At 38.7% G+C, this 23525-nt stretch overlaps 1 protein-coding gene across 3 annotated transcripts in view; it reads right to left on the bottom strand.

Annotated features, from left to right (window-relative positions):
* PDE4B (phosphodiesterase 4B) overlaps positions 1 to 23525 on the bottom strand; it is a 346024-nt gene that overhangs the window by 14192 nt on the left and 308307 nt on the right. For all 3 annotated transcript variants that reach the window (XM_055306684.1, XM_055306686.1, XM_055306685.1), the window contains one exon: positions 4159 to 4252. In XM_055306684.1, the coding sequence (XP_055162659.1) occupies positions 4159 to 4252 (94 nt within the window). The remainder of the gene's footprint in view (positions 1 to 4158; positions 4253 to 23525) is intronic.

Raw genomic sequence — 23525 nt, 5'->3', positions numbered from 1 at the left:
CAGGCCCTGAGGTTCCCGTTAAGAATTTCTTTCTGGTCTCACGATCAATGGCAAAAAATAATGCATATTACATTATTTCTGACATTAACTTTTCTGTCGCCTCACTCCTAATAAGCATAACTCTTTGCTAAAAGGAAAGGCCACAGTTCCCGACCACCGTTCTTCATCATTCCTCACGTCTGGTTATCTAAGAGACTGTCAGTTTCCCCTACGCTACTGCACATAGGAAAACCTCTAGTGGGACTAGCAGCCTTTCCCTGTGTTAACTAAAGATTCCTTGCAACAGCCAGTAATTGAACCCTACTGTGTCTGGAACATTACAATAAAGAAGAAAGCCATTATTCACAGACAGGAGCAATTTGACATTAATGGGTGTTTCCCTATACAGGCAGGCAGTAGAACAACTGAGAGGTTTCCCTAGTCTGAATCTCCTCTGTTTAGAACCTGAGGCCTTACACTGCAGAAATATCCTGAAACACAGACTCACAGAATTGCCATAAATGCTCGGTGAATTTACATTCATTTGCAAAATGGTCAAAATACAGTGGGGACATAGTGGACGAGCATAAAACAAATCAACAACAACAAAAATGCAAAAAACGGTCACATCAAAACTCTGTTAATGGCATAATTTGAAGGACTTTTATTAGAGCATTGGCATATGATCACGCAAAATGTCTAAATTCTTTTCCTTGCTTCTTTGAAATTCTACGTTCTCTGGCTTTTGAGTCGTAGTAGGGGATTTGCAGGAATGAGTTTTCTCTGTAAAAAGATTTACTAAATTATAATATATCTAGTTATCCTGCTTTACCTATGCTCCCTTCCTACAAGTCCTGCTTTATCTCCTCTTGGGCCAGCAACCTGGAGCTCATTAGCATATCAGAGCATCAGTAAATGCCTGCTGTGGTAAATAGACTCTTGCCTGCCTTTGACTTGCCCATCTCAACACCATCCTCTTGAATGGAAACAGTACAAATTTCACAGATCCTTGGAGTAAGGGATTCCCTCCTTCCTGGATGACACATTTTAGCAATCAATGGCTCTTACTGCAATAATGCTCTTTAATTTTAACTTAAAGCACTCAGGTCTTCCCATTTTCTGCTCACTGAGAGGGTTGCTGTACTCTGGACAAGATACTTTTATGTTACTGGAAAATGTTAAAAACACATTTTGCTTTTAGGTCCAACAATCACGATTCTTAAAGACTTTTCTCCAAAAGAATATACCCATTATTTAAGTGTCCTTTAAGGCAATTTTCTTTTTTTTTTTCTTTTTAAGATGTTATGTATTAATTCATGAGAGACACAGAGAGAGGCAGAGACACACACACACACACACACACAGAGAGAGAAGCAGGAGTCCCAGTGCAATCTTCTTCTATAGGGTCTGAGTCCCTGACAGCCTTCTTTCCTAGTTAAAGTGACAGGGTACTTTAGTCTGGGAGTCAAGAGAGCAAAGCCTTTGTTCTGGCTCAGGGACCAGTAGCCAATTAATCTTGATTATGTTAGTTGTCCTTCTGGGCCTATTCTCTCTCCCATAAAATGATAGAATTGGAGTGCAAGGCCATTAAGGTCCCTTGCGGATCTGACCGTTGATAAAGAAGGCTTTATTCATGCTTCTCCAGGAATATTCACCCCCACAAGACAGGATTAAGAATTCCATGTCCTAGGGACACCTGGGTGGCTTAGTGGTTGAGTGTCTGCCTTTGGCTCACGGCAAAGTGATTCTGGGATCCTGGTATCAAGTCCTGCATCGGGCTCCCTACAGGGAACCCACTTCTCCCTCTGCCTGTGTCTCTGCCTCTCTCTGTGTCTCTCATGAATAAATAAATAAAATCTTAAAAAAAAAAAGAAGAATCCCATGTCCTACATTTGCAGTTTGGAAGCAAGTTGTGTTTGTTTGTTTGCTTTTTAGGATTATCAGATTGCAAGTCTACAGTACATTATGGAGAATCCAGACTGCCAGGTATGTCTTAGCAAAACTAATCAACTCATTTCATATCAGAGTCATAAAATGTTAGAGTTTGAAGAACTCTGTCACCTATGCCAAGTGCTCCCACTGTACAGATGAGGCAACTGACATATCTTTTGTTTATATGAGGGATGTTTTCTCTCCTATATTTTTCCAAGAATACTTAAAAATTTAATTTGTCTAGTCTGTCTGATCAGGACTACTTTGTGCACACACACACACCCCATCCTCCTAATGCTGAGTCTCTAAGAATTGAGATTCTATTACCTTCCCCAACAACCTGTATTTGATCATTTAATTTTTGGAACAATGAGAAGCCAAATGATTGGTTTCCTCAAGAGATGTGCCAACAGCAAATGAAATATTCAAGATTTGACATTTACTTGTTTTTGAGATACAGTGTTGACCCTGAGAGGTCATCTTTATTACCTTATCAGCTTTCTCACTTAATAGCTTATGATGATTAAAAATAAAAAAGATCAATATGCTAAACTATTCTAGCTGTCCTTGGCAAGCTGCTGGTGAGAGCTAGTAAGTGTACAGAGCTGCCTCTGTGCAGTCTTGGATGACAAAGGGCTCATGCAGCTTTACTCTGGTTGTGAGAGTCTCTCCCAAGATGACAGACAAGCCCTGGCATTTTAAAATGCAATGCTTTTGAGAACAAAAAGGAGTTCTTGCACTAATCGACTTTCTTCTTCTCTCCCACAATCATTAGCCTTGATAAAGTGTAAGATTCCCAGTTTGTGAAAAATACTTGAGTGCTGCACAGAGCAGAGTACATTTGAAAGGAACAGCGAAAGATGTCTCTCTTCAAAGGGATGAAGGGGGGATGATGGAGAAGAAAAGATCAGTATATAACACCTTCTGTTCAATTAGATCCTAGCTGCTTCTCAGAGCTAGGACATATGAAAATTCTTCTCCTTTGTTCCCAAAGGTGTTTGTAACTGCCGCCGGAGAAAACCAGGTGTGGAAGGTACCCACAGAGGAAACAGTTGGCAAGGCACTTGTTAATTGTGCCACTGCCCATCTGCTGCAGGGTAATGCCATGGGCTCTGCACTAGGCAGATCAAAGATTGATCGGCTGACAGCAGAAAACTGCTTTGGTATTGGAGAAATAGGATTGATTTTTTAAAAAATAAAACCAGAAGAGGTGTGTGTTTCTATAAGGCCCCAAGGCAGATGTTCATGGATTAAATGATGTGTTGCTATGCCAAAAATGTAGGGAGGTGTGATGTTCAGTTGTAAGAATGGGTTGTTTCCCTACATAATGGAGTTCTGTAATCAGGCATAATCCAGCAGTATTTGAAAGTCAACAGAATCAGAATCAAAATGCTACCTATTTGCTTTAAAGTAGATTTGCATATTCTGCAAGCCCTATTAAAGAAAAATATAATCCAAATAGGTTCACTATACAGTAGAATGGCTTTAAACATGAGATCAGAAATCCCTAGTAATCAAACAGGACATCTGACAGTAGTTGAGGATCCTTGATGCAAACCTTTACTGTCAGTGTCATGTGTTAAATACCATCAATGTGACAACACAGCACAATAGATAAAAGCATCAGATTGGGAAAATAATGATGCAGCTTGCAGAAAGCCAAATCTTTCAGAGATGTGAAGATTCTTTTCTTCCCGTTGATCTTTAAGAAATAACTTAGCAAAGCAACAGTCAAATTACTTCCGAAGCTTATTCCCATGGGTCAAATTGGCACACAATTATTCTCCAACCGTATCTCATACAAACCAACTAAGAGGAAATCTTTTGCTCCAAGTCAAGTTATTGGAAGAATTTAAAGAATACCATGTCAAAAGAGCCAATAGACTGGTCCCTCAGGTTTGGATGACTGGAGACCCCCCACCGCCCCCGCCGCCCCGCCCTATTCGGAGGTCTTGGCCAAGATATAAGTGGGTGGGTGGATAAGGGGTGACCTGAGCTACACGGAAATACAATTAGCCTATAAAAACCTTCTGTCTTTGATTCTTTAAAAAAAAAAAAAAAAAAAAAAACATCTTTCTGCTTTTTTTTTTTTTTTTACCTTAAATGTTGTCTTTAGTTCTTATTTGAAATGGCTTTTTCTGTGACTTAACCCCACTCCAAACTCACATAGGGATGTCGCTGACAGATTGCAGAGATTAATACTGAAAAATCTCAATTATGGGACAGGTTTCCCAGTTTATGTCTTACCTAAGAAAGTATTTGAAATGTATTCAGAAACCTGGTTTCCTGATCGGCTCATCTCTGAGAGGTGTGTCAGTTCCCGGTTCAGCATTCTTTTGAACTGTTTATGAGAAGAAAAATGTATTAATCACCTTAAAACTAGCAAATGATCACTTCAGATGTTTTCGACTTTACTAAGAACCAAGAGATTGGAAATGGAGCAGATACCATTAAATAGATGATACTTCTTCTACCAAATACCTCTCTTAATGCGAAATCATTCCAATGCCACCTTAGGGGAAAAGAAGTTTTCTTAAGATTTCTTAGAATTAACATCTTATCTTATTTCTCTTGAAGATGCAAACATAGGAAAAGGAATTTTAATAGAGGTCAAGATAATTTCATTGAAAATGTAACGACTTTTAAAACACACTTATTAAAAAAAATAAAAATAAAATAAAATAAATAAAAAATAAAATAAAACACACTTATTGGCAATTAACTCTAAAATATTATTTGAGAAGAGATCATATGTGAAAAATTGAAGAGAAAACTAAGGGGAAAAAAAGAAGCATCCTTTAAAAATCGAGCTGCATAAAAAGAACAGGATTAAAATACAGCATAGTCTACTTAAATACGATGTAATACCACATGCTCTTATTTTACAATAAACAGCCTCAGTGGGCTAAGGGACAACACAAATTAAATCATTACAGATGTTTTTCTACTTCACAGAAAGCATACAGATGTAAATGTTTCACATTCTATCAAAGACAGATAACAGAATCAAATTAACCCACCTTGATGTAACCCCAAGATACAGTTAACAAATAGTTTGCCTCAGGCATTTTGGAAAGCTCTCCTTGCCACAATCCACAAATCCCTTTGCAACAATTCACTGTTCTGAGAGAGCACTCCCGAAAAGGACCCGGGAAAGCCGAGCAGATTCAGTGGTAAAATAATCAAAACTTAGAAAAGACAAAGTCTCTTAGGGCATTTCCTAATCCAAACAAAGCCCATCTTCACACTCCATCCTTACAAGAAGCCTGGGCTCCCTGCTTCTTTCCTGGCAGAGAGAGTAATGGAATCAGGAATTGCACGAAGGAGCAAGAGCTGTCTAAATGTATTCAGCTGGCTGGTTTGCAGCACTTATGAATTATGAATAGTCCTGGTGGCCGAAGGGGTTTCCATCCTAGATTAGTCCTGCTCAGCTGAACTGTGCAAGGAAGGAACGATTCTTCTTTCCTGAGGGGTTGCCAGACTGGGAAACACAGCCATCTTTTAAAAAACGAGAAGATTAAAATGGAGGAAGCCCCATGAATATTTAAGTAAATCTGAAGTCGGTACCCTCCCCCATTTCAACTAGGTGTTCTTAACCCTCTCTCCACTGTGCAGACCTTCCTCCACACAGACGCAGTCACGCTAAAGGTTTCAAGGGGATGGTGCATTTAAGTCATTTACTTTCCAAACATTTTTTTTTTTTTTTAAACTGAGAACAGGTTAGAACCGTGGCTGCCTCCAGACTACGCTTTCAGAATACAAAGGCTTTGTTAAAGCTAGCTTTTTGGAGGATTCTTTGCACACCGACAGTGCGTGCCAGTGTGCTCAGCCTTCCTTCACAATGAAACAAGTGGGAAAAGAATGAACTTATTTCATTTCAAAAGTACTTCATCTGCCGAATGCAGTTTTCTCCACTCCATCGGCTCATTAATATGCATATTAGATTGCATTCGACAAATGAATTAAACACGTTTGATCTTTCGATCTAGGATCACGAAAGGGTGAATTATTTGGGTTATGAAGGACCACGCTGTTTTGGAATTTTAGTGTTAAACGTCTTCTATTTCATGTTAGGTATATTTAGGAGTTAAACTGATTTTTATTTCATTTTAGCAATCTAGGGCATGTTGAGAAAGTCATTCCCTTCCTGTAGACTCTCAATCTCTCTGCCTCCCCTCATCCTCCCTCCCCCGCCCCCTTTCCTTGTCAGCCTTAGACAGCACAGGAAAGAGGAACCTTATGGAAGACTAGAGTCCTATTGCAGTGAGCTCTCCAGGCCCATCCCACTCCCCTCCTCCTTCCTCCTCTCTGTTACCCCACCCTTGGACTCCCAGAAGTTCAAGCACAGCATGTTAAAGCAGGAGCAAAGCACCATGGCAACAGCCCCCACATGCAATTGGCTCTCTTTCCTGTGAGGCTTTCTCCTTTCAAATGAGCATCTTGCACCAAATATGGCTTTACTTCAAGCATCCAAGCCCCCATGATGCCACCGCCTGTGCCCAGAAGACTGGGCCTTTCCAGCTGAAGACAGTGCAACTTAGTACCGTTGCCTGCTGGCTCACGGCACTATGCATTGTCTTCGAAGAGGTTCTGGGGGAACCCTGTTTGCGTATGTGTGTTTTCCCATAACACAATATGTTAGTAACAGTAACCAGGGATGTTTGGATCAATTGTCTCAGCTCGTGTGTTTTACTTATTGAACCTCAATGCAATTTTGAACTCCAAGTGAATCATGTTAAGTTACCAATTATGTATTTTTGAAGACATACCTGCTTGGTCATAGTGGCCTCTCAATTTTACTTTTCAAAAGCCAGGCACATACACTAAATAAAGACTTAGAAGCTGGAAAAGACAGGTCTCTGCACTCTCATTGATCAGCTAAATTTTGGCAAAGAAGGAAACTGTACTTGGAGCACTGCAAATATATCTTGAAAAAAAGGCAGAGACAGATGATGTCTTTACACTATGCACAAGACTTAGTCAAATGTAACATTCAAACACTCCATCTTGGTTCTTTTGGTCAGTAAAATATTTAGGAAGATTTTGGAGTCAATTGGGTTTGTACCAGTTTAAATAAAACCAGTTTACTATGTATTTGATAAATACTTTTTGGACATCTAAAATGTGCCAGGCAAAGCATTAAAGATGGAGCAATAAAAACAAAGAAACAAACAAACCAAAACAAACCAAAACAAAAAAACCCACCCTCTTAATCAGCTTTCATCCTACTGGAAATAGATACATTAGGGCATGTTCGTTGACAACAGTTAATAGAGAGTGAGGCCAGTCTTTATTAGTCACGTTGGCTCCTCAGGGCTAGATAATTTGTGAGAGATGAATACCACCTCCTTCCTTCTCATGCCTATATTGCTCTCTATGAGCCTTTTGCTATGAGCATGGCAAGCCTACCAAAAAGCAAAGTCATCCTACGGTATAAATGGATGAAACACATGACATGAGGAAGTGTGCACATGGAGGTCATTCAGGGTCAGAAGTGACCCAGTCCTAACAGGCTGCTTAGCAACGATCCTCGGTTTTCCTCCTCCATAAGGGAGGACCCAACCACACTGACTAAGACCATCACTGCTCTCATCAAAAAGCATTTACGAATGGCCCACTTATGTCAGGCTCTGTATAAACCAAGAAAGGCAGATGTGGCCTGCAAGGAGCAGACAGGAGCATCTTTGACATTCAGTAATGTAGAGGACAATTAGTATGATCAGTGCTGGCCTGTGTGACGAAATACACCAAGTAGTAGATCAGATATGAACTGTGTTTGGGGCTAAGGCTGAGGAGACAGCCAGAAAGTTGGGCTTAGTTGGGTTTTCAGTGTCAGACTCCTATCTGAGAGTTGTTTCTGTTGAGCCAGAGATAGTCACACTTCACCTCTCATATAGAAGATGAAAATAACGCATGGTTTTCGGCTCTCGGCCTTTCGATCTGAACCTGTCATGATTCTACAACAAGTTCTGAGGCAGTCTCCTACAGATTGGACACAACACTTACTAGCAACTGATATTTCCTAGAAAACAAAAGTCTCAATACTACTGAGAAAAACAACTCAAATTGGACATGCTTCAGTCTGTAAGAATAAGTCACCAACAATGGAAAAGAAGTATTTATAATGCCTCCACAGTTTGGTATTCGAAGACTCTTGGAATCTTCCCTATTTGTCACATTGAGCGTTCAGTCTAGATAGGAAGGTAAAATAGCTCCTGAGTGAAACCGTGTCCCAAGCAGTTACAGGATTGAAAGGGAATGAACATTATTTATTTTGTCAAATGCAGCAGAGAAATCCACAAACAGGAGCATACTATTTCAAAGATAAATGTGTCTTTAACCACCTAATGTACACAGATTCTATTTTTCTGTTAAGAATCTGTCTTACAAGAAAACCCTGTTAGAGCTTACCTAGAAATAATGTCCCCAGAGGAAATGGCCAAAGCCCCTTTTGAGTACAGACAAGCAAAGTTTGTGAATGGACCCTTAGTAACACAAATTCCTCCAATGCTCCCTTAAGCTTATTCCTGACACTGGTTTGCGAACACTGCTAGAAATTGCAGGGTTTTTTTTTAAATGAAAAAAGATACCATTCTCTATCAATGATTTAATCTTACTTGCCTAGAATATATCATCCCTATAAAATCATATGTGAATGTTTTTGAATAGGCTACCTTTAATAGTGGAAAGCTAGCTATTTAAAATATATAGTAGCTGAATCTGAAATTCAATTACACTTGCTAGGAACATTTTGTTTTATGGCTTCAATTTTTCTTCAGCTGCAATGCTTACATACAGAGATTATTTTCTTCTGAGCCAGGTTTTTGTGAAACGATGGAACACTTCATCATTTTCCTAGATTTCTCAGGAGAGGACTGGTTTGAGCTTCGTGCAAAGATCCACAAGCAACTTAGGAGCACTCTTGGTAAAGAGGTTTTTGCTACGCTAATCACGCAGGAGGCAGGGAGTAGAAGGATCTCAGAGATTCATCCCAGTTCTAAAACTCAATGGTTTTATGTTTCTAAGAATAAAACACATTAGAAGAGTAATGATAAGAGGGGCTAGCATCAAGCACATAGAAGAGTTAATCTCGGGGGATGCCTGGGTGGCTCGGTGGTTGAGCATCTGCCTTTGGCTCAGGTCGTGATCTTGGAGTCCCAGGATCCAGTCCCACATCAGGCTCCCTGCAGAGAGCATGCTTCTCCCTCTGCCTGTGTCTGCCTCTCTCTGTGTGTTTCTCACGAATAAATAAATAAAATCTTTAAAAAAAAAAAAAAGACTAATCTGGGCTTGGGAGGGGATGACCTGCATGTCACGGGAGGAGTGAATCTTTAGTGAACTAGTATATCTTCAGCCTATCAGACTAGATAAACAGGCACCTTCCTCTCATTGATAACCTCACACTGAAGTCAGTAGGTGAAAACTATGTGGATTTAAAAAAAAAAAAAAAAGGAGCCAGAGAGGAAGACCGCTCCAGCAGTTACCCTTGTGGGTGGCCGTCTACGCAGGAGCCCATCTGTGAGACAGGCGCCTTATTGTGTGGGACCTTCCTGTTTTTGCAGTATGAAACAACTGCCCAAGTCATTAAAGTCACAATGACTTTATTAGGGACTAAATTTTGACTCATATTTTACACTTTGTTAGTCACAACTTAATCAGAATTCCTGGGCATCAGGAAAGCAAAGGGGCTGAAAATTCTTCCTTAGAATGCTACGGGCAGTTGAGGAAGTCACAATGGCTCAGAGAAGGTGTACAGCTCAGGGAAACATCCTAGTCTCTGGTTCAGTTCTGGCACTAACTCCATGTGTGATCTTGGGTCAGATAAGTTGACTTTTGTTTTGTTTGGGCAGAGTTTCTTTAGTTATAAAATGGCTAATTTCTAAGGTTCTTTCTGATTCCAAAACATTGCTTCTTTCATACTCTTATTTTGACAGGGAAAGAAGACCCAAAGAAGTGAAGAATTCTAACTGCTAAGCCGCTACACTTTGCTTTGCAAAATCTGATGTAAACAAAACACAGGGATTTACTGTACTTACTCTGGAACCCTTTATCAAACTCAAGATTTCCACAATTCTTAACATTTCAGATCATCTGACAGTGAGCATCCCATCTCTTGTCTCCTTTTTATCTTTCCTTATCTATCATCTGTTTGAAACTTGATGTCACAGTCGCTTTAATGACCTGTTTGTCTTATTGGAGAGGGAAATGAAATTGAATTGAGTGAGTAGTAACAGGATTCAGGCTGGAAGAACATACCATTCACTGACCATCAACATCTACTACCCTAGAAACTATAGTTCCAAGATGGGCCATCCCAGAAAATAAGCTCTGCTGTGTTAATATCTGGAGCATATTGCTGGTATACCAGAGAATAAAGTTAGGTCATTCTAACTGTCCATGTGCCATACAGAATGAAATTCATCTAAACAACCAGAATTGAGTGATTCCCTTCTTAACTGCCCAGTGATGTAATAATCCACAACAAATATGTCATGAAAAACAAGCATGAACAAACATCTCTGGCATTACTTTGCAGCAAAACATTGGCATTTATGATGAAGCTAACTGAATAAACTCCCTTTGCTGCTTAAAGGACAAGTATCTGCTCCAGTGACATTTTAAAAGTCAAAAGAGGGATAAACCATTAGTGCTTTCATACACAGAACTGAAAAAACGAAAACTCAAAAGAATTTAAATATAACATTCTACAACTTGACAGTAGGTCTGAAACAACCCTCAAAATTATTAGGTGTTTCTTCCTACCTATTTATCCTCTTTGCTGCTGTCCATTTTTCTTGGGATTTCTGAAACTGTTCAAGAGGAGATATGGCACACATTTTTGGAGCACTAAAAAATTGACTTCTCCTACACCCAAAGTAATTCCCATAAGAATGTTAGGGAAATTTAACCTTCCCTTAATTCCAAAAGTTTCTGCAGTGACACAATTAAATAGACAAAAGACACTATATTTATACCCAAGGACACTCAAAGATACATTTAAATTTTAGATAGTGTATTTTTTTTAGATACTACATGTTCCAAATATCCCATAAAGAGACTAGATTACATGGGACCCCTGGGTGGCTAAGGGGTTAAGTGTGTCTGCCTTCGGCCCAGGGTATGATCCTGGAGTTCTGGGATCGAGCCCCATATCGGGCTCCCTGCATGGAGCCTGCTTCTCCCTCTGCCTCTGTCTCTGCCTCTCTGTGTGTCTCTCATGAATAAATACATAAAATCTTAAAAAAAAAAAGAGAGACTAGATTACAAAATCATATACTCATGTCAGGTTTAGAGGTATTGTATATTTTTAATAATTTAAAATGCTCAAACTTGTTCTTTTTGACAGAGGTCTTCTCTTCTGGTGAGAAACACAGCAACACTGTATCTGTTATTGGAGTTTCAATCTTATTTTATGTATTTGATCCTTCTCTTTTAATCTGGCTGTTAAGAGAAATAGACTTAAAAAAAAAAAAGAGAGAAATGTTGCCAAGTCTGGGGTGCTGGCCTGACGATTAAAGATAGCAAAGGCCTTTCTTCAGCAGATGACATAAATCATTGCAGCAACTGAGAAAAATCAAGGAATCAAGGTACACTGTTCAGTTACCCTTTTGTTTTTCATTTAAACTATCTACAATTTTTTCTGTGCATAATGGCTAATATTTAACCTCAAGCTTCTAAAGCCAGTTCCAAAGCCATGGGGTGCTAATGTGATTCCAAAGCAGATGACTAAGGTTTCTGCTGAACCATTTCATGGCCAGAAGTTCTACAACTTATTATATTTTTAAAATTAGAAATCTTACCATAGATCAGACCCAGAGACCATGCAGTCTAGTGTCCTCTACTGACTAGTAGAAAACAAGGACTATGCCTCAAGACCTCCATATCTGCCTTGAAAGCCATTGAAACAAAACAGGAAAATCATTCCCCAAATGCATGCTTTCTTTTCATAACCCTATAAGTATTGGTCATGATTCTCTTTAAGAACTGATTTCCAATTTTATTCTATAACATCTCCTGAGGTGTTAAAAATTATGCACTAAGTATTATCTTACTAGAATTTTCAATATTTTTGTAGACACAAAAATCTACCACAGCTTGGTTTTGAGATCACTACTCTATCCCTTTAAATAAATCATGTAACATGTATTGTGTTTAATATTAATTATATTGATTTTTACTAATACTATTTGAGATAAAAGACAATGTGATGCTTCAAAGACTCCTGTGGAAATCAGTACTTCTGAATTAACAGTTTCCCAGGGCTGAAAATTTATAAGATCAACTCTAGGAACCATCTAATAAATAAAGGAAACCCATGGGCTACATAGACGTATCATTTTATTCCCTGAAAGCATACACGTTATCTGTTTTGGCATTTTGGTAATCTCCACACTAGACTATGCACTTACAAATTGAGAAGAATCTGCCACATGTTGAAGTCTAGAATGTATATATAACTATATATACTATAAAGGATGAAACTATAAAGGATGAAACCAGTGGTCTTATCTAATGTAATTCTATAGAAAAGTGCATTTTCTTATTATTCTTATTAGTTCTTGGTGTATTTCATTTTCTTATTATTAGCTACCACAATTTAAAATAGATGGATGAGTACTTTGCACAATAATGCACCCCAAGATGTATAGTTTGTTGGTTTCATGATTAGAAATATTTTATGTAAAGGGATTGGCAAAGTGTCTCTAGCACTTGGACTTTCTTCCACAGGATTTATACTTGAAGTTGATGTTTTATTTCTCAGTTTTGTTCCATAATTTAATTTAATTTAATTTAATTATTTAATTTTAGAGAGGGGGGAGGGGCAGAGGGAGGGAGAGAATCTCAAGCAGGCTCCATGCCCAATGCGGAGCCTCTCAGGGCTCCATCTCACAATTCTGAGATCATGATCTGAGCTGAAATCAAGAGTAGGATGCTCAACCGACTGAGCTACTCAGGTGCCCCAGTTTTATCTCTGAATTTTAAAAGAATCTGAGCTTATGATATGGTCTTCAGTTGGGTTTGCATTTGGGTGGAGCTTGCAACTGGCTCTTTGGCATCTGAAGTCTTTTTTTGTTGTTGTTGATAGTAGCTGGTATAATTAACTACAGAATTCCCACAATATGTTATTGCAGGTGTGACGCAGGGCTATGTCATACTGATTACATGACACATGAGTTACTCATAGAAGTTCTGGCTCTCTGGTTGACATTTAGATTATTCACCAGTCTAAGGAGTGTAAACCAGAATTGCCAGAAAGATAGATGAAGCTGGTCAAATGAAACAATAATTCAAAGAAAGAAAGAAAGAAAGAAAGAAAGAAAGAAAGAAAGAAAGAAAGAAAGAAAGAAAGAAAGAAAGAAAGAGAAAGAAACCATAACTCAAAAGGGCCTTGTGCTAAAACTGTATCATTAAAAAAAATGCCTATTCATTTAAAAAAAAATGTCTCACTATTGCTAACTCTATCCATTCATGATTCCATGACTTAGCCAATTTTCTCAAAGTAAGAGACTTTGGAACTCTTCAGGTATTAACAAAGCCGGAATGGCCACAAGTTGCCTGACATAAGGAAAATTACACCAAGTATTCATTTTGCTCAGATTGCTACAGTTGAGGTCAATCCAGAAACACATCTAGAATTAATTGAATATGTGGCTGGGAGAGTAGTGAGAGGAGTATCAGCAGTATGTCATGAACAAAAAACATCACCAGACAATGACAGAATGACTAAACCGCTACACTCCAAACAAAACAGATATGTAAAATGGCTGAATTTCAGACACAACACATGTTCATAAATATACTCCCAGCTGAGTGTGTGCTGCCAGTCTCCGAAGGGCTAAGATCCTTGGCCACAGGATGCAGACTTTTCAAGAGAAAGCTAAACTAAATACCCCAATGCCGAACCAAATGACAACCACGATGTGCTTCACATTTCTGTTTACAAGGAAAGAACATTTGACCCTGATAAATTTGTTCTTTGTATCTGACTTTGAACTTGGGAGAAGGCTCAAGAGCAAGCTTTTGCTGCTTCTGGGGGTGCTTTGAAGAGTCACTATAAACCAGAGACGAGTTTCTCATTCAACTGAACAATTAGAAAAATGAGTTGGGCACAGCAAGCAAATGTACATAGTGTGGTACATACAGTGCAGCAGAAATCAGGATTCCTGGGTTCTAATAGATTTGCTGCTAACAACATAGTTGGTTCTGGACAAATTAGATTAAATTTCCGAGCCTCATGCGAAGGATATTTATTTGAATGCCTACCATGTGCCTAGAGCTGTTTTAAATGCTGGGACTACTATAGTGAACAAGGGAGACCTAATTCATGTCCCTAATAACCTTACCATCTGAGGGAGGAGATGAGTAAATACCAAGTTCCACAACAGAAAATAAAAATTATAAATTGTGATAGCAAATTGTAAAACCAACAAGTTATTGGGTTAGGATAATTAGAGAAGTTCTCTCCAAAGAGATATCATCTAAACTGAGGTCTGAAAAATAAGAAGGGAACTTGATTGAGCCTTAGCTTTCAAAATCTATGATTACATGTTTTGTAACCAAGTCATATAAGAAGATAATAAATTACCCTGTGGATTACTCTTTAATTTTAATTTTTAAATTATTTGACTTTGGAGCAAAAAGAATGAGATTTGATCTTAGGCATCAGCAGTGAGTAGCTGAAGGGCTGGGACAAATCAGTGATCTCTCTTGCATCCTGATTTTACACTGAAAATGGGGATATAGTAATACTTTCCTCCTGGTGAACATCAGAATGAGATCACATAAGGAGAGCTCTGTGTAAGCAGGAAAGCCCTCTTCAGATATGTTTCCTTACCTTGCTACCTTGGACCTGGCAACACAAAAATAAGAAACAGCTATACACTTAGAGAAAGTGGTCCTTTATTTAATGCTCTATCCCAGGACCATAGGGAACTTTGAGAGCAAATAAGCTTTAAAGTGAAGAAATGAGCCTTAAAAATCCCCACATTGCTCCATAACTAATGTTCCCTCCAGCAGAATCGGAGTTCTCTGGGAAATGCAGTCCTGGATCACAGGGTTAGATTTGAAAAGCAATAATTAAAACAGAAAAATCTTTCCTGAGTTGTCCCTCACTAATATCTCCTTCTCCTTTATTACCTTTATGAGAAAGTGCTCATATTTTACTCATTTCAATCCAATTTTTTATCTTACTTTAAAGAAAAAGAACCCATTCCTACCCAGGGGGTCATGTTTTTATTTATTTTTGGCCAGGCTCTCTTATTTTAGGATTTACTAAGGGCACTGAAGGGTCTTTCTTGAAAAGCAGTATATGGCCTTTCTTAGTTTCAAAATTTTTCTATGCCCCATCTACAATGCAGCATTAGACAATGAGTTTATCTTAATACCATGAACATATAGGAGAGTATTAACAAAAGAGTATTTAAAATTATTGTATCAAAACTAGATAAATTCTTTGAAATTAAATTATACTGATTTAAAAATATTTTAAAAGTCATACTGGTAAATCTTGATATTATCAGGGAAGCTTCCATGCTATGGGTAAGAAAGATGCAAATAAATTTTGTGCAACTAGATCCTGAGTGTGTTAAAATATGGCAGGGAAAAATTCAGTGGCAGCCCACCCTGCCACAAATATAATGTACTGGACACGGCCAAGTAAATGCAGATATATTTAAACCATCCTGACTTAGTTACAGAATGGAGCTGGCAATAGCAATCAAATGAATAGGGGCTGAGGCAGGGAGGGCACTGTGCCTTTCAGTTGAGTAGATGGGTAGCATCTGGCTGGCTAAACTGACCCGTCTGGGCTATGAGTGGGACATCTAAGCAGGAGCCAGAGATCATTAATGAATGATCTATCAGAGTCCTTAGCTTCTCACAATCAAATGGGCATGCAAAAGTATACAAGAAATATTACCACTGGATAGTCTGAGCATGTTCCATGAATTTAAATTTTTTGAAAATTCTAAACAATATTTCCATCTTGAATATCATGCGGTACCCGCTAGTGAAGTCATTACCTGTCCTAATATCCATCAAAAGTCCTCACATCAACAAATTTCTTAAATGACCAAATCAAGAAGAATTTCTGAGAGCTTCTTAAAATATGATAAACCCCAAATCAACTCCCATCAATTGACAAAAGCCTTCATTTGCTTTTTGTTTTTCTCCTGACCATTAAACAGAAAGTTATGTCTCTTTGATACTTTTTAGTCCTACTACTATAAGCATCCATGGAGTCTCAAAAAATTCAAGACATAATCATGCAGGCATCAAGAGCTTGCAATCTAGAGTAGACATAAAACCTCAGAGAACTAAAGTATTAGCTATGATATTAACCAATAAGCTAGGTAATAAGATGATTTATGAAAATCTGATCAAAGTTAGAGTACCTATATCAAGGTCTCAAAAAAAGAAAGCCAAGAAGCATGGCACACCAGGGGTAGGTTCATAGTATAGAACTGATGATGTATTCAAGCCAAAGGGAAGTCTTCAAGGCAATGGAATGCCAAGTGAGGCATAAAGGCCTGTATTTCTTCATTTTCAAGTTATCATAAAACTCTTATATTCTTAAACCAGGTTTTCAATTGATCTTCTCACATCAAGGGCAGAGAGGAAGTTGGAAGTCCACTGTTTTGATCAATAGGAGCTACTAAAACTTGAGTATCATTTTGATTACGTGAGGATAAAAATGTTAATCCTGGCTGCCTTTGTAAAACGAGATTTTTTTTCCTGCTGGTGTACATATATATTTTTTGATGATATATATGTATTTTTTAATTCATAAATTAAAACAGCAAAAAGTGGAAAAAAACAGCAATGGCAAAGGCATTTAAAGTAATTCATTTCAACTATTTCCTGCTGGATTTTGAGCACACAATTTTCAGGACTACTACATTAGTTCTCTTTACTTGAAGTGATTAAGACACATATAGCTTTTACTCAAGAAAGGCAATGAGGAGAAAAATAACAAATTTAAAAACCAATGCAACTGATAAAGGGAAGTCTCATGTCTTAATTGTAATCAGCCTTTTGCTGAAGATGAATAGCAAACTGGATTTGCAATCAGACCTGTATTTTACTATCTTAATCTTCTGCTAATTAACCTTGGAGAAGTCATGTCATAATGAAATTATATTTCATTTAGATTGTGTTTTATATTTTACGAAGATCTCTGGAGTAAATTAGATTTTTAATCCTCAGTTTCTATCACTCTCATCTATAAAACAAGGTCTTCAAATCAATGATATCTATGGTTCCCTTCTGGGTTTAAAGTTTTAGGATCTGTTTAATGCAGCCATGTAAGCCTATAACCAGAAAGGATATATTTCCATCTTTTTCTGGCTTGATTTATCAACTTTCCCCATGCATTCTGACCGAAGACGTTACACAGACACCAAATAACCACTTCACTTTGTCCTGTCGGATCAGCTTTATCACACAGCCTATGTGGTTGAATTGGAAAGGTATTTTTATTTAATGACACCTTCTCTTTTTATTTTCTTTTCCAAAATAACTAATTAAAAATTTACTCTTTCAGATAGCAAATGACCAAAAATTCTTGTCCTAAGTCTACATTTTTTAATTGGTTTGATCATGTTTATGACCAATACCTGTGCTTGAGTTTCATTTTTACAATTGATGAAGGTTATAATATGCTATGCTGTTAGCAAGGAGTGAAAGGAACTTGGCCATTTAAACATTTTAAGGAGCATTTTGAAGTGCCATATTTTGAATGGCTAAAAAAATATAAAGAAGTGAAATTGAGCCACGAAGATGAAATTTTATTTTCAATAAATTCACTGAACTTCACTTTCTGAAGGCTTTAGGTTCCAAAAGTGGTACCTTTTTAAACCACAAGTAATTAGCAGGAGAAAACACAGTACTGATGAGCAGAAATGCATGATTTATAGCCTTTAAATGCTGCTCCATAAAAAGAAAAAACTATCAGGTACTTCTTAAAGAGAAAAAGATTATCAGGCACTTCCCAAAACAGAAACAAAAGAAACAGAAGTTTTACTGTCTTCTTCATTTCTAAATAACTTAACAGTCCTTTCTTTGTGGAAACACTTGGCCACTTTAAAGTAAATCAAACAAAGGAAGTTACAGTAAAATATCCAGGAGACTAAACAGTTTGGCACCAGTTGAGGGAAACATCACGTACAAATGGGCAAGACAGAGAGGGGCTGGCAGGTCCCTGAAAAAATGCTAAAGTGGAGGGATGTGCTGGGACGCACATCCACTGTTGGCATAGTGCCTTCAAGAGTGTGAAATCTTTTGACTGTGGCACAAGGCTTCCCTAGGATCTTTGGTTTGGTGAGTCCTGGCTTCCAGAAAGCTGATGTATCTCTACTTGCTGAACACATTTTTACTCAGAAGTAAAATTTTGGGAAGACTAGCATAAGACTAAGCTCCACCCTTGGCTTTTCCTTCATAGGTAGCAATGGCACCAATTTTGGAAGCTTTTTAGATTAGGACACATTCTCAAAGAAAAATGGAAGATGAGAACGAAGTATAAAAAATGTGAAATAGACATTTATCCCATTAAAATACTATAATTCTATTTTTTTAAAACTAGTGTCTTGGATTTATATTTGATACTTCAAATACTGTTGTCTGATTTTTTTTAATATGGAGATAAAAGCTCCCCTTAAATTGACTTATTTATTAGATTTTGATAATATATTCTTTTCTTACCAGCTAGCCGGGGGTGTAACAATCAAAGGTAATATGCCCTGACTTCATTCCTATTTTATTTTTAGAGATTTGATCATTTGGGGACTTTCAAGTGAATTAGCAGAAAGACCAGGGTGTAAATGAATGAGAATTCAATGAAGGAAATGGTTTGGTCTGTATCAAGGAAGAAATATTTAAACTAAGCAAAATAGATTAAAATTCAAACCTATTACAAAGCACTAAACTTTCAAAACCTTTAAGTTTTCAAAGAGTAGAACTTAGAACACTCGTCAATAATACAACTTATTTTGTCATAGAAATGATAACTGAAACAATACCAGATAAACAAATAGCTTAATCTTCTCTTTCTTCTCTTCTTTCCTGTTTGTTAGAAGACAAAGTCTAATGCAGACTATATATTACCTCTAGAAAATTTCCCTATATTATTGCTACTGGAGCACTGATCCTGTTTCATGGTCCTGGGGCATGTATTAGAAAGGATATAATGAAATTGCCTCAATTTTTGGATGATAATTAAAAAAAAAAAGAAGAAGAAGAACCTCTCTCCATTTTCTTTTTATGTTGGAAGAGGGGTGGTAAAAGGGGAATTTTCGGGTTGGTTGTCTTTTAAACAAAACTTCACTGTTTTCTCTTACGCCATGTTAGAGAATTTGGAATAAACAGATCCTGAATTTGGCAAACTGGTCCGCAAGAGGCAACAGATTAGTCTAATACTGCCATTTACATTTCGATGAGTGCTTTACAACCATTTTCTTTTATTTTATTTAAAAAAAATTTTTTAAAAATATTTATTTATTCGTGAGAGACACAGAAAAAGGCAGAGACACAGGTAGAGGGAGGAGAAGCAGGTTCCATGCAAGGAGCCCAATGTGGGACTCGATCCCGGGAATCTGGGATCATGCATGCCCTGAGCCAAAGGCAGACGCTCAACCGCTGAGCCACCCAGGCGTCCCTACAACCATTTTCTATAACTACAGTTTTTCTCCTCCCTTTTCTCTGTTAACAGACACTGCTTCCCAGTCAGGAAGACTGAGTTTCAGGTTATTAATGGCTGGTCTGGAGGTCCAGAATATGGTAATTGCAGATTAGGATTCTGAACCAAATAAGCAATGATGGCCAGAGTTAGGAGAATAAGACCTCCCAGAAATGACAAAATTCCCATGTAAGAGTTATTAAATACACCTATATTTCTATGTTTAGCTGTCCCGTTAGGATCATTGACAGTGAGTCAGATAGTCCTGGGTGTGAATCCTGCTCTCTTCTTTACCTTAGGCAATGTAATCCAACTCTTTAAATCTCACTTTACTATAAAATGGAGATGATAATAATAGTATGTATTTCAAAGGGTTGCTGAGAGTATTAATGATGGAATGTAGGTAAGGGGCTTAGCACCATGTTTGCACAGATAGTATATACCCATAGAAGTAGTTTGGCTATTGACTATTACTGTCCCAGTAATAAATGTAAGAGCTGCAGGAGACCACGAAAATACTCTTCTCCCAACTATTTTGTAGATAAAGAAAGGCAAAGATTCAAAATGAACTAACTGTTTAAGATAATATTCCTAAATGGAGGCAGAGCTAGACCTCAAACTCATGACTTCAAGCTAGGCTCTTTTACCTTTGGTGCCTCCAGTTCTAAAGAAATCTGAGAGTAAAGAGAGAAAAGTTGGATTGAAAATGTTCAAGTGTCCCACCTAGCTGTCAAAACTGATTTTCCTTCTAGTTTGTCCTCTAATCCAGGCCACCTCTAACATTTGTGGGGCCACGTACCTAAGTCTGAATAAAGTTATAAATCAAGCTACCTCCAGTACTCCTACCTCAACAGACATCCCTTCCCAGCAGCTTGGAAGGCCAGCATGAAATGTGAATTCTTGAATTCCTTGAGTATGTCAGTGAAGGGAGACCTAGCTCTGGACCACACCCTGTCCCATTTCTTCCCCAAGGAACTCACATGCAGGAGTGAGTACACCCTCAGCCACCACCCGCATGTCAAAACTCCTCCTCCACACTTCTTCCAAACCCAACTGCTGCCTTTTAGGCTACTCTTTGGGCCTAAGGGTGTGAATTCCTGCAGCACATCCAGGAAAGAGGTCTGTACCGGCCCTGGAACAGGGTTCAGAACTATTGGGCAGAGAATGTAGGGGGTCTAGTAGATGCATTGTGGTCTGGAGCAGGCACCACAGCTACCCTTTGGCCCCATCGGCTCCTCACCTCCTGGAGCAGAGAGCACAGTTGGAGGAAGATAAGGCTAGAGTTCTCTTAAAGCAAAAAGTTCAGGTAAAGGACCTCTCTTGCCCTAAGGGTGGGAATGCTCTAGTCATATCATTTAACTTTGAGCAAAAGTAGAAGCAGTCTCCTTCAATAACTGGTCACCTGCCTATCATTTTCCTGACAGAGCTATCAGATGAATCTGTCGACCAACAGATTTATTTCCTTTTTGGTTCTGCTGGATCCAACATTTCCCATACTTACTGATTATTCAGTTGGATAGAAAAAGGACTCAGCCAAGTGAAGGGCAATCAGCCTACCCAGATCATATGCAGCTTGGGTCCCAAGTGGCTCCAGGTTGGTAGAATTACATGAGTTTATTCCTTCCCACCCAAGAGCACAGGCAATTATTTGCCTTTATGTTCAATACTCCAGTACAGACACACCTGAAGAACCGGAAAAATAAACCTGTATAGCCAGAAGGACTCACTTCCTCTGTGATGGTATCTGCAGCTGACTTCATGATCCCTTCAAAGAAGAAGGACCTGCTATCTCCCATTCCTATCTTGTAGATTTCCTTAGCAAACGGACTGAAGTGCTAGGTCCTGAGGCTTCATTCTAAAGAGACCACTGCTATTATGCACGACTGCTCTTTTCAACAATGAAACATCCATTTTCACTGATTGGGCCCAAACCTCTGTCCCAACACACAAAACAGCCCCGGGCAAAGCTAGTCAAGAAAGAACAGGAGAATGGAGAGTGTGGGGGAGTTAGGAGAGGGACTAGTTGCTTGAACACAGCTCCTTGGTGCTGCATACCACAGCATGCTCATCTTTTGAAAAGCATTCGACATGCTGGGTACAAGTGACCCCTTGGACGCGTTCACCTGAGAAGTCTGGGCGAGAGACTCTCGGGAAAAGCTCCCTGTCCTCCTCAGTCACAACTACGCCTCACTGGGATTGTTTTGTGTGGGTCCTTCCTCAGCCACTGTTGCTGCAACTCTGTACTTTTCTGACTGAGTCTGTCAGGAAGGAGACAGGAAATTCTAGTCACCCGCACAGCAGCTGCGCCATTCCTCCTATCCTCCTCCAATGACGTCGGTTGGCTTTGGTGACATGAGGTCAGGAACTGAGCCACAGTGAAGGTCAGGAAGATAGGTCAGTGTTTATGCCGTCGTTGGGCTGGGGATCCTGCTGAGGCTATTTGCTTTCTTCCTTGCTATACTGTTTCTCTTTCCGTTCCTCTTTTTTATAATGCGGAGCCAAAGCATCCTGTTTTGAAAACATCTGACTGTTTTGCCACCGAGGAACTCATGCTCTGATGCAGTTCGCTGAAGTGTAAGACAATTCTTCTAATTCGGGAGGCGATAAAAGTTGAAGCAAAAATTAATGAACAAGTCTCAGAAGCCAATCTGTCGTTATAGAAAACAGTTCTAACACGTCTAACTGAACTTGGGCTGCTGGCAGGAAGGTTCACTTGACATCCTTTTCATTTGAAAAACAATGTCACTGCCTCATAACACGGCTTCATTTATTTCGTCTCGTAATTCGGGGCGGGGGGGGGTGGGCAGAAATAACCTACACTACTGAGCCACCTGGCTGCATCGTTCTCTATAATCCTGGAATTCCATTTGGCCTATGGCCAGCGTTCAAGGGATAGGGGAAATCGGGCCCAAGGAGGAGACCACGTTTCTATAGGTCACAGAAACAGTTCCTTATCTAACTCTCAGGCTCTAAAGCACACTTGGGAAAGTTGGTTATAATCTTTGAATCACAATTTTCTTTAAAATATAAGAGGGTTAAGAAAAACACTAAACACACAACCCTCCCAAGATGTGCTACATATGAAAGACTGCTTCCTTTTCCTCGGCTAGGCACAGTCACCCCTCTACCATTTGCAGGTTCCCAAACACACCCTGCGCCAAGCACTGGCTTTCCCATCACCATTGTTGAGTAGGTGAAAACTCAGTAAATCACTTAGCTGATCAAACTAAGGACACACAATTTTTGCAAAGATGTAGCAGATGCTATTAATAAGTCATCATTCATTGAATCTTTACAACCCAGCAGGTGCCTTGCTGAGTATTTTAGATGCATTATCTCATTTAATCTTCACAGTGACCCAGTAAGGTAGGTACCACTTTTATCCCTATTTTCCAGATAAGAAAATAGTCTTAGAAGAGTTAAGTAAGTTAGCCAAGGTCAAGTAGGTAGTAAATGATAGAGATAGGATGTGATCTTTTGACTCTAAAGACCATGCTTTTCACATACTTCCTGTACAGAACATCTTCAGACTCCTTCCAAATCTGTAACTCAGATCTGCCATGGCTCTTTTGTTCAGTGAGGAGAAGAAAAAGATGATTAGATACAACTACCTAGTAGCGACAATGGTGATGGTGCTGATGACGATGATTATATTTTTTAAACACTGACTTGGGTGGAATGTTCACATAATTTCAACAAGATTTATGATTAAATGTGGGACTTTATTTTTTACCATAAACAATTAAGTTCCCCCAAAACTGACAGTGATCAATTTCTTTTTGGTGGCCACAAAAATATTTTCGTGGCCATGGGTTAAGTTTTACCTGAGACAATTATCTGGATAATCAAGATTTGGGGGTAACATGATTGCTAAGTAAAAAGAGAAAGAGATCTTTTTACAAATGAAATTGACTTTAGCTGTCAGCTGAGCACTATTTATCCA

Source organism: Nyctereutes procyonoides, unplaced genomic scaffold (assembly GCF_905146905.1).
Source record: "Nyctereutes procyonoides isolate TBG_1078 unplaced genomic scaffold, NYPRO_anot_genome, whole genome shotgun sequence".
Classification (NCBI taxonomy): domain Eukaryota; kingdom Metazoa; phylum Chordata; class Mammalia; order Carnivora; family Canidae; genus Nyctereutes; species Nyctereutes procyonoides.
The sequence above is the reverse complement of the archived record's forward strand: the minus strand, read 5'-3'. Positions and strand labels throughout refer to the sequence as shown.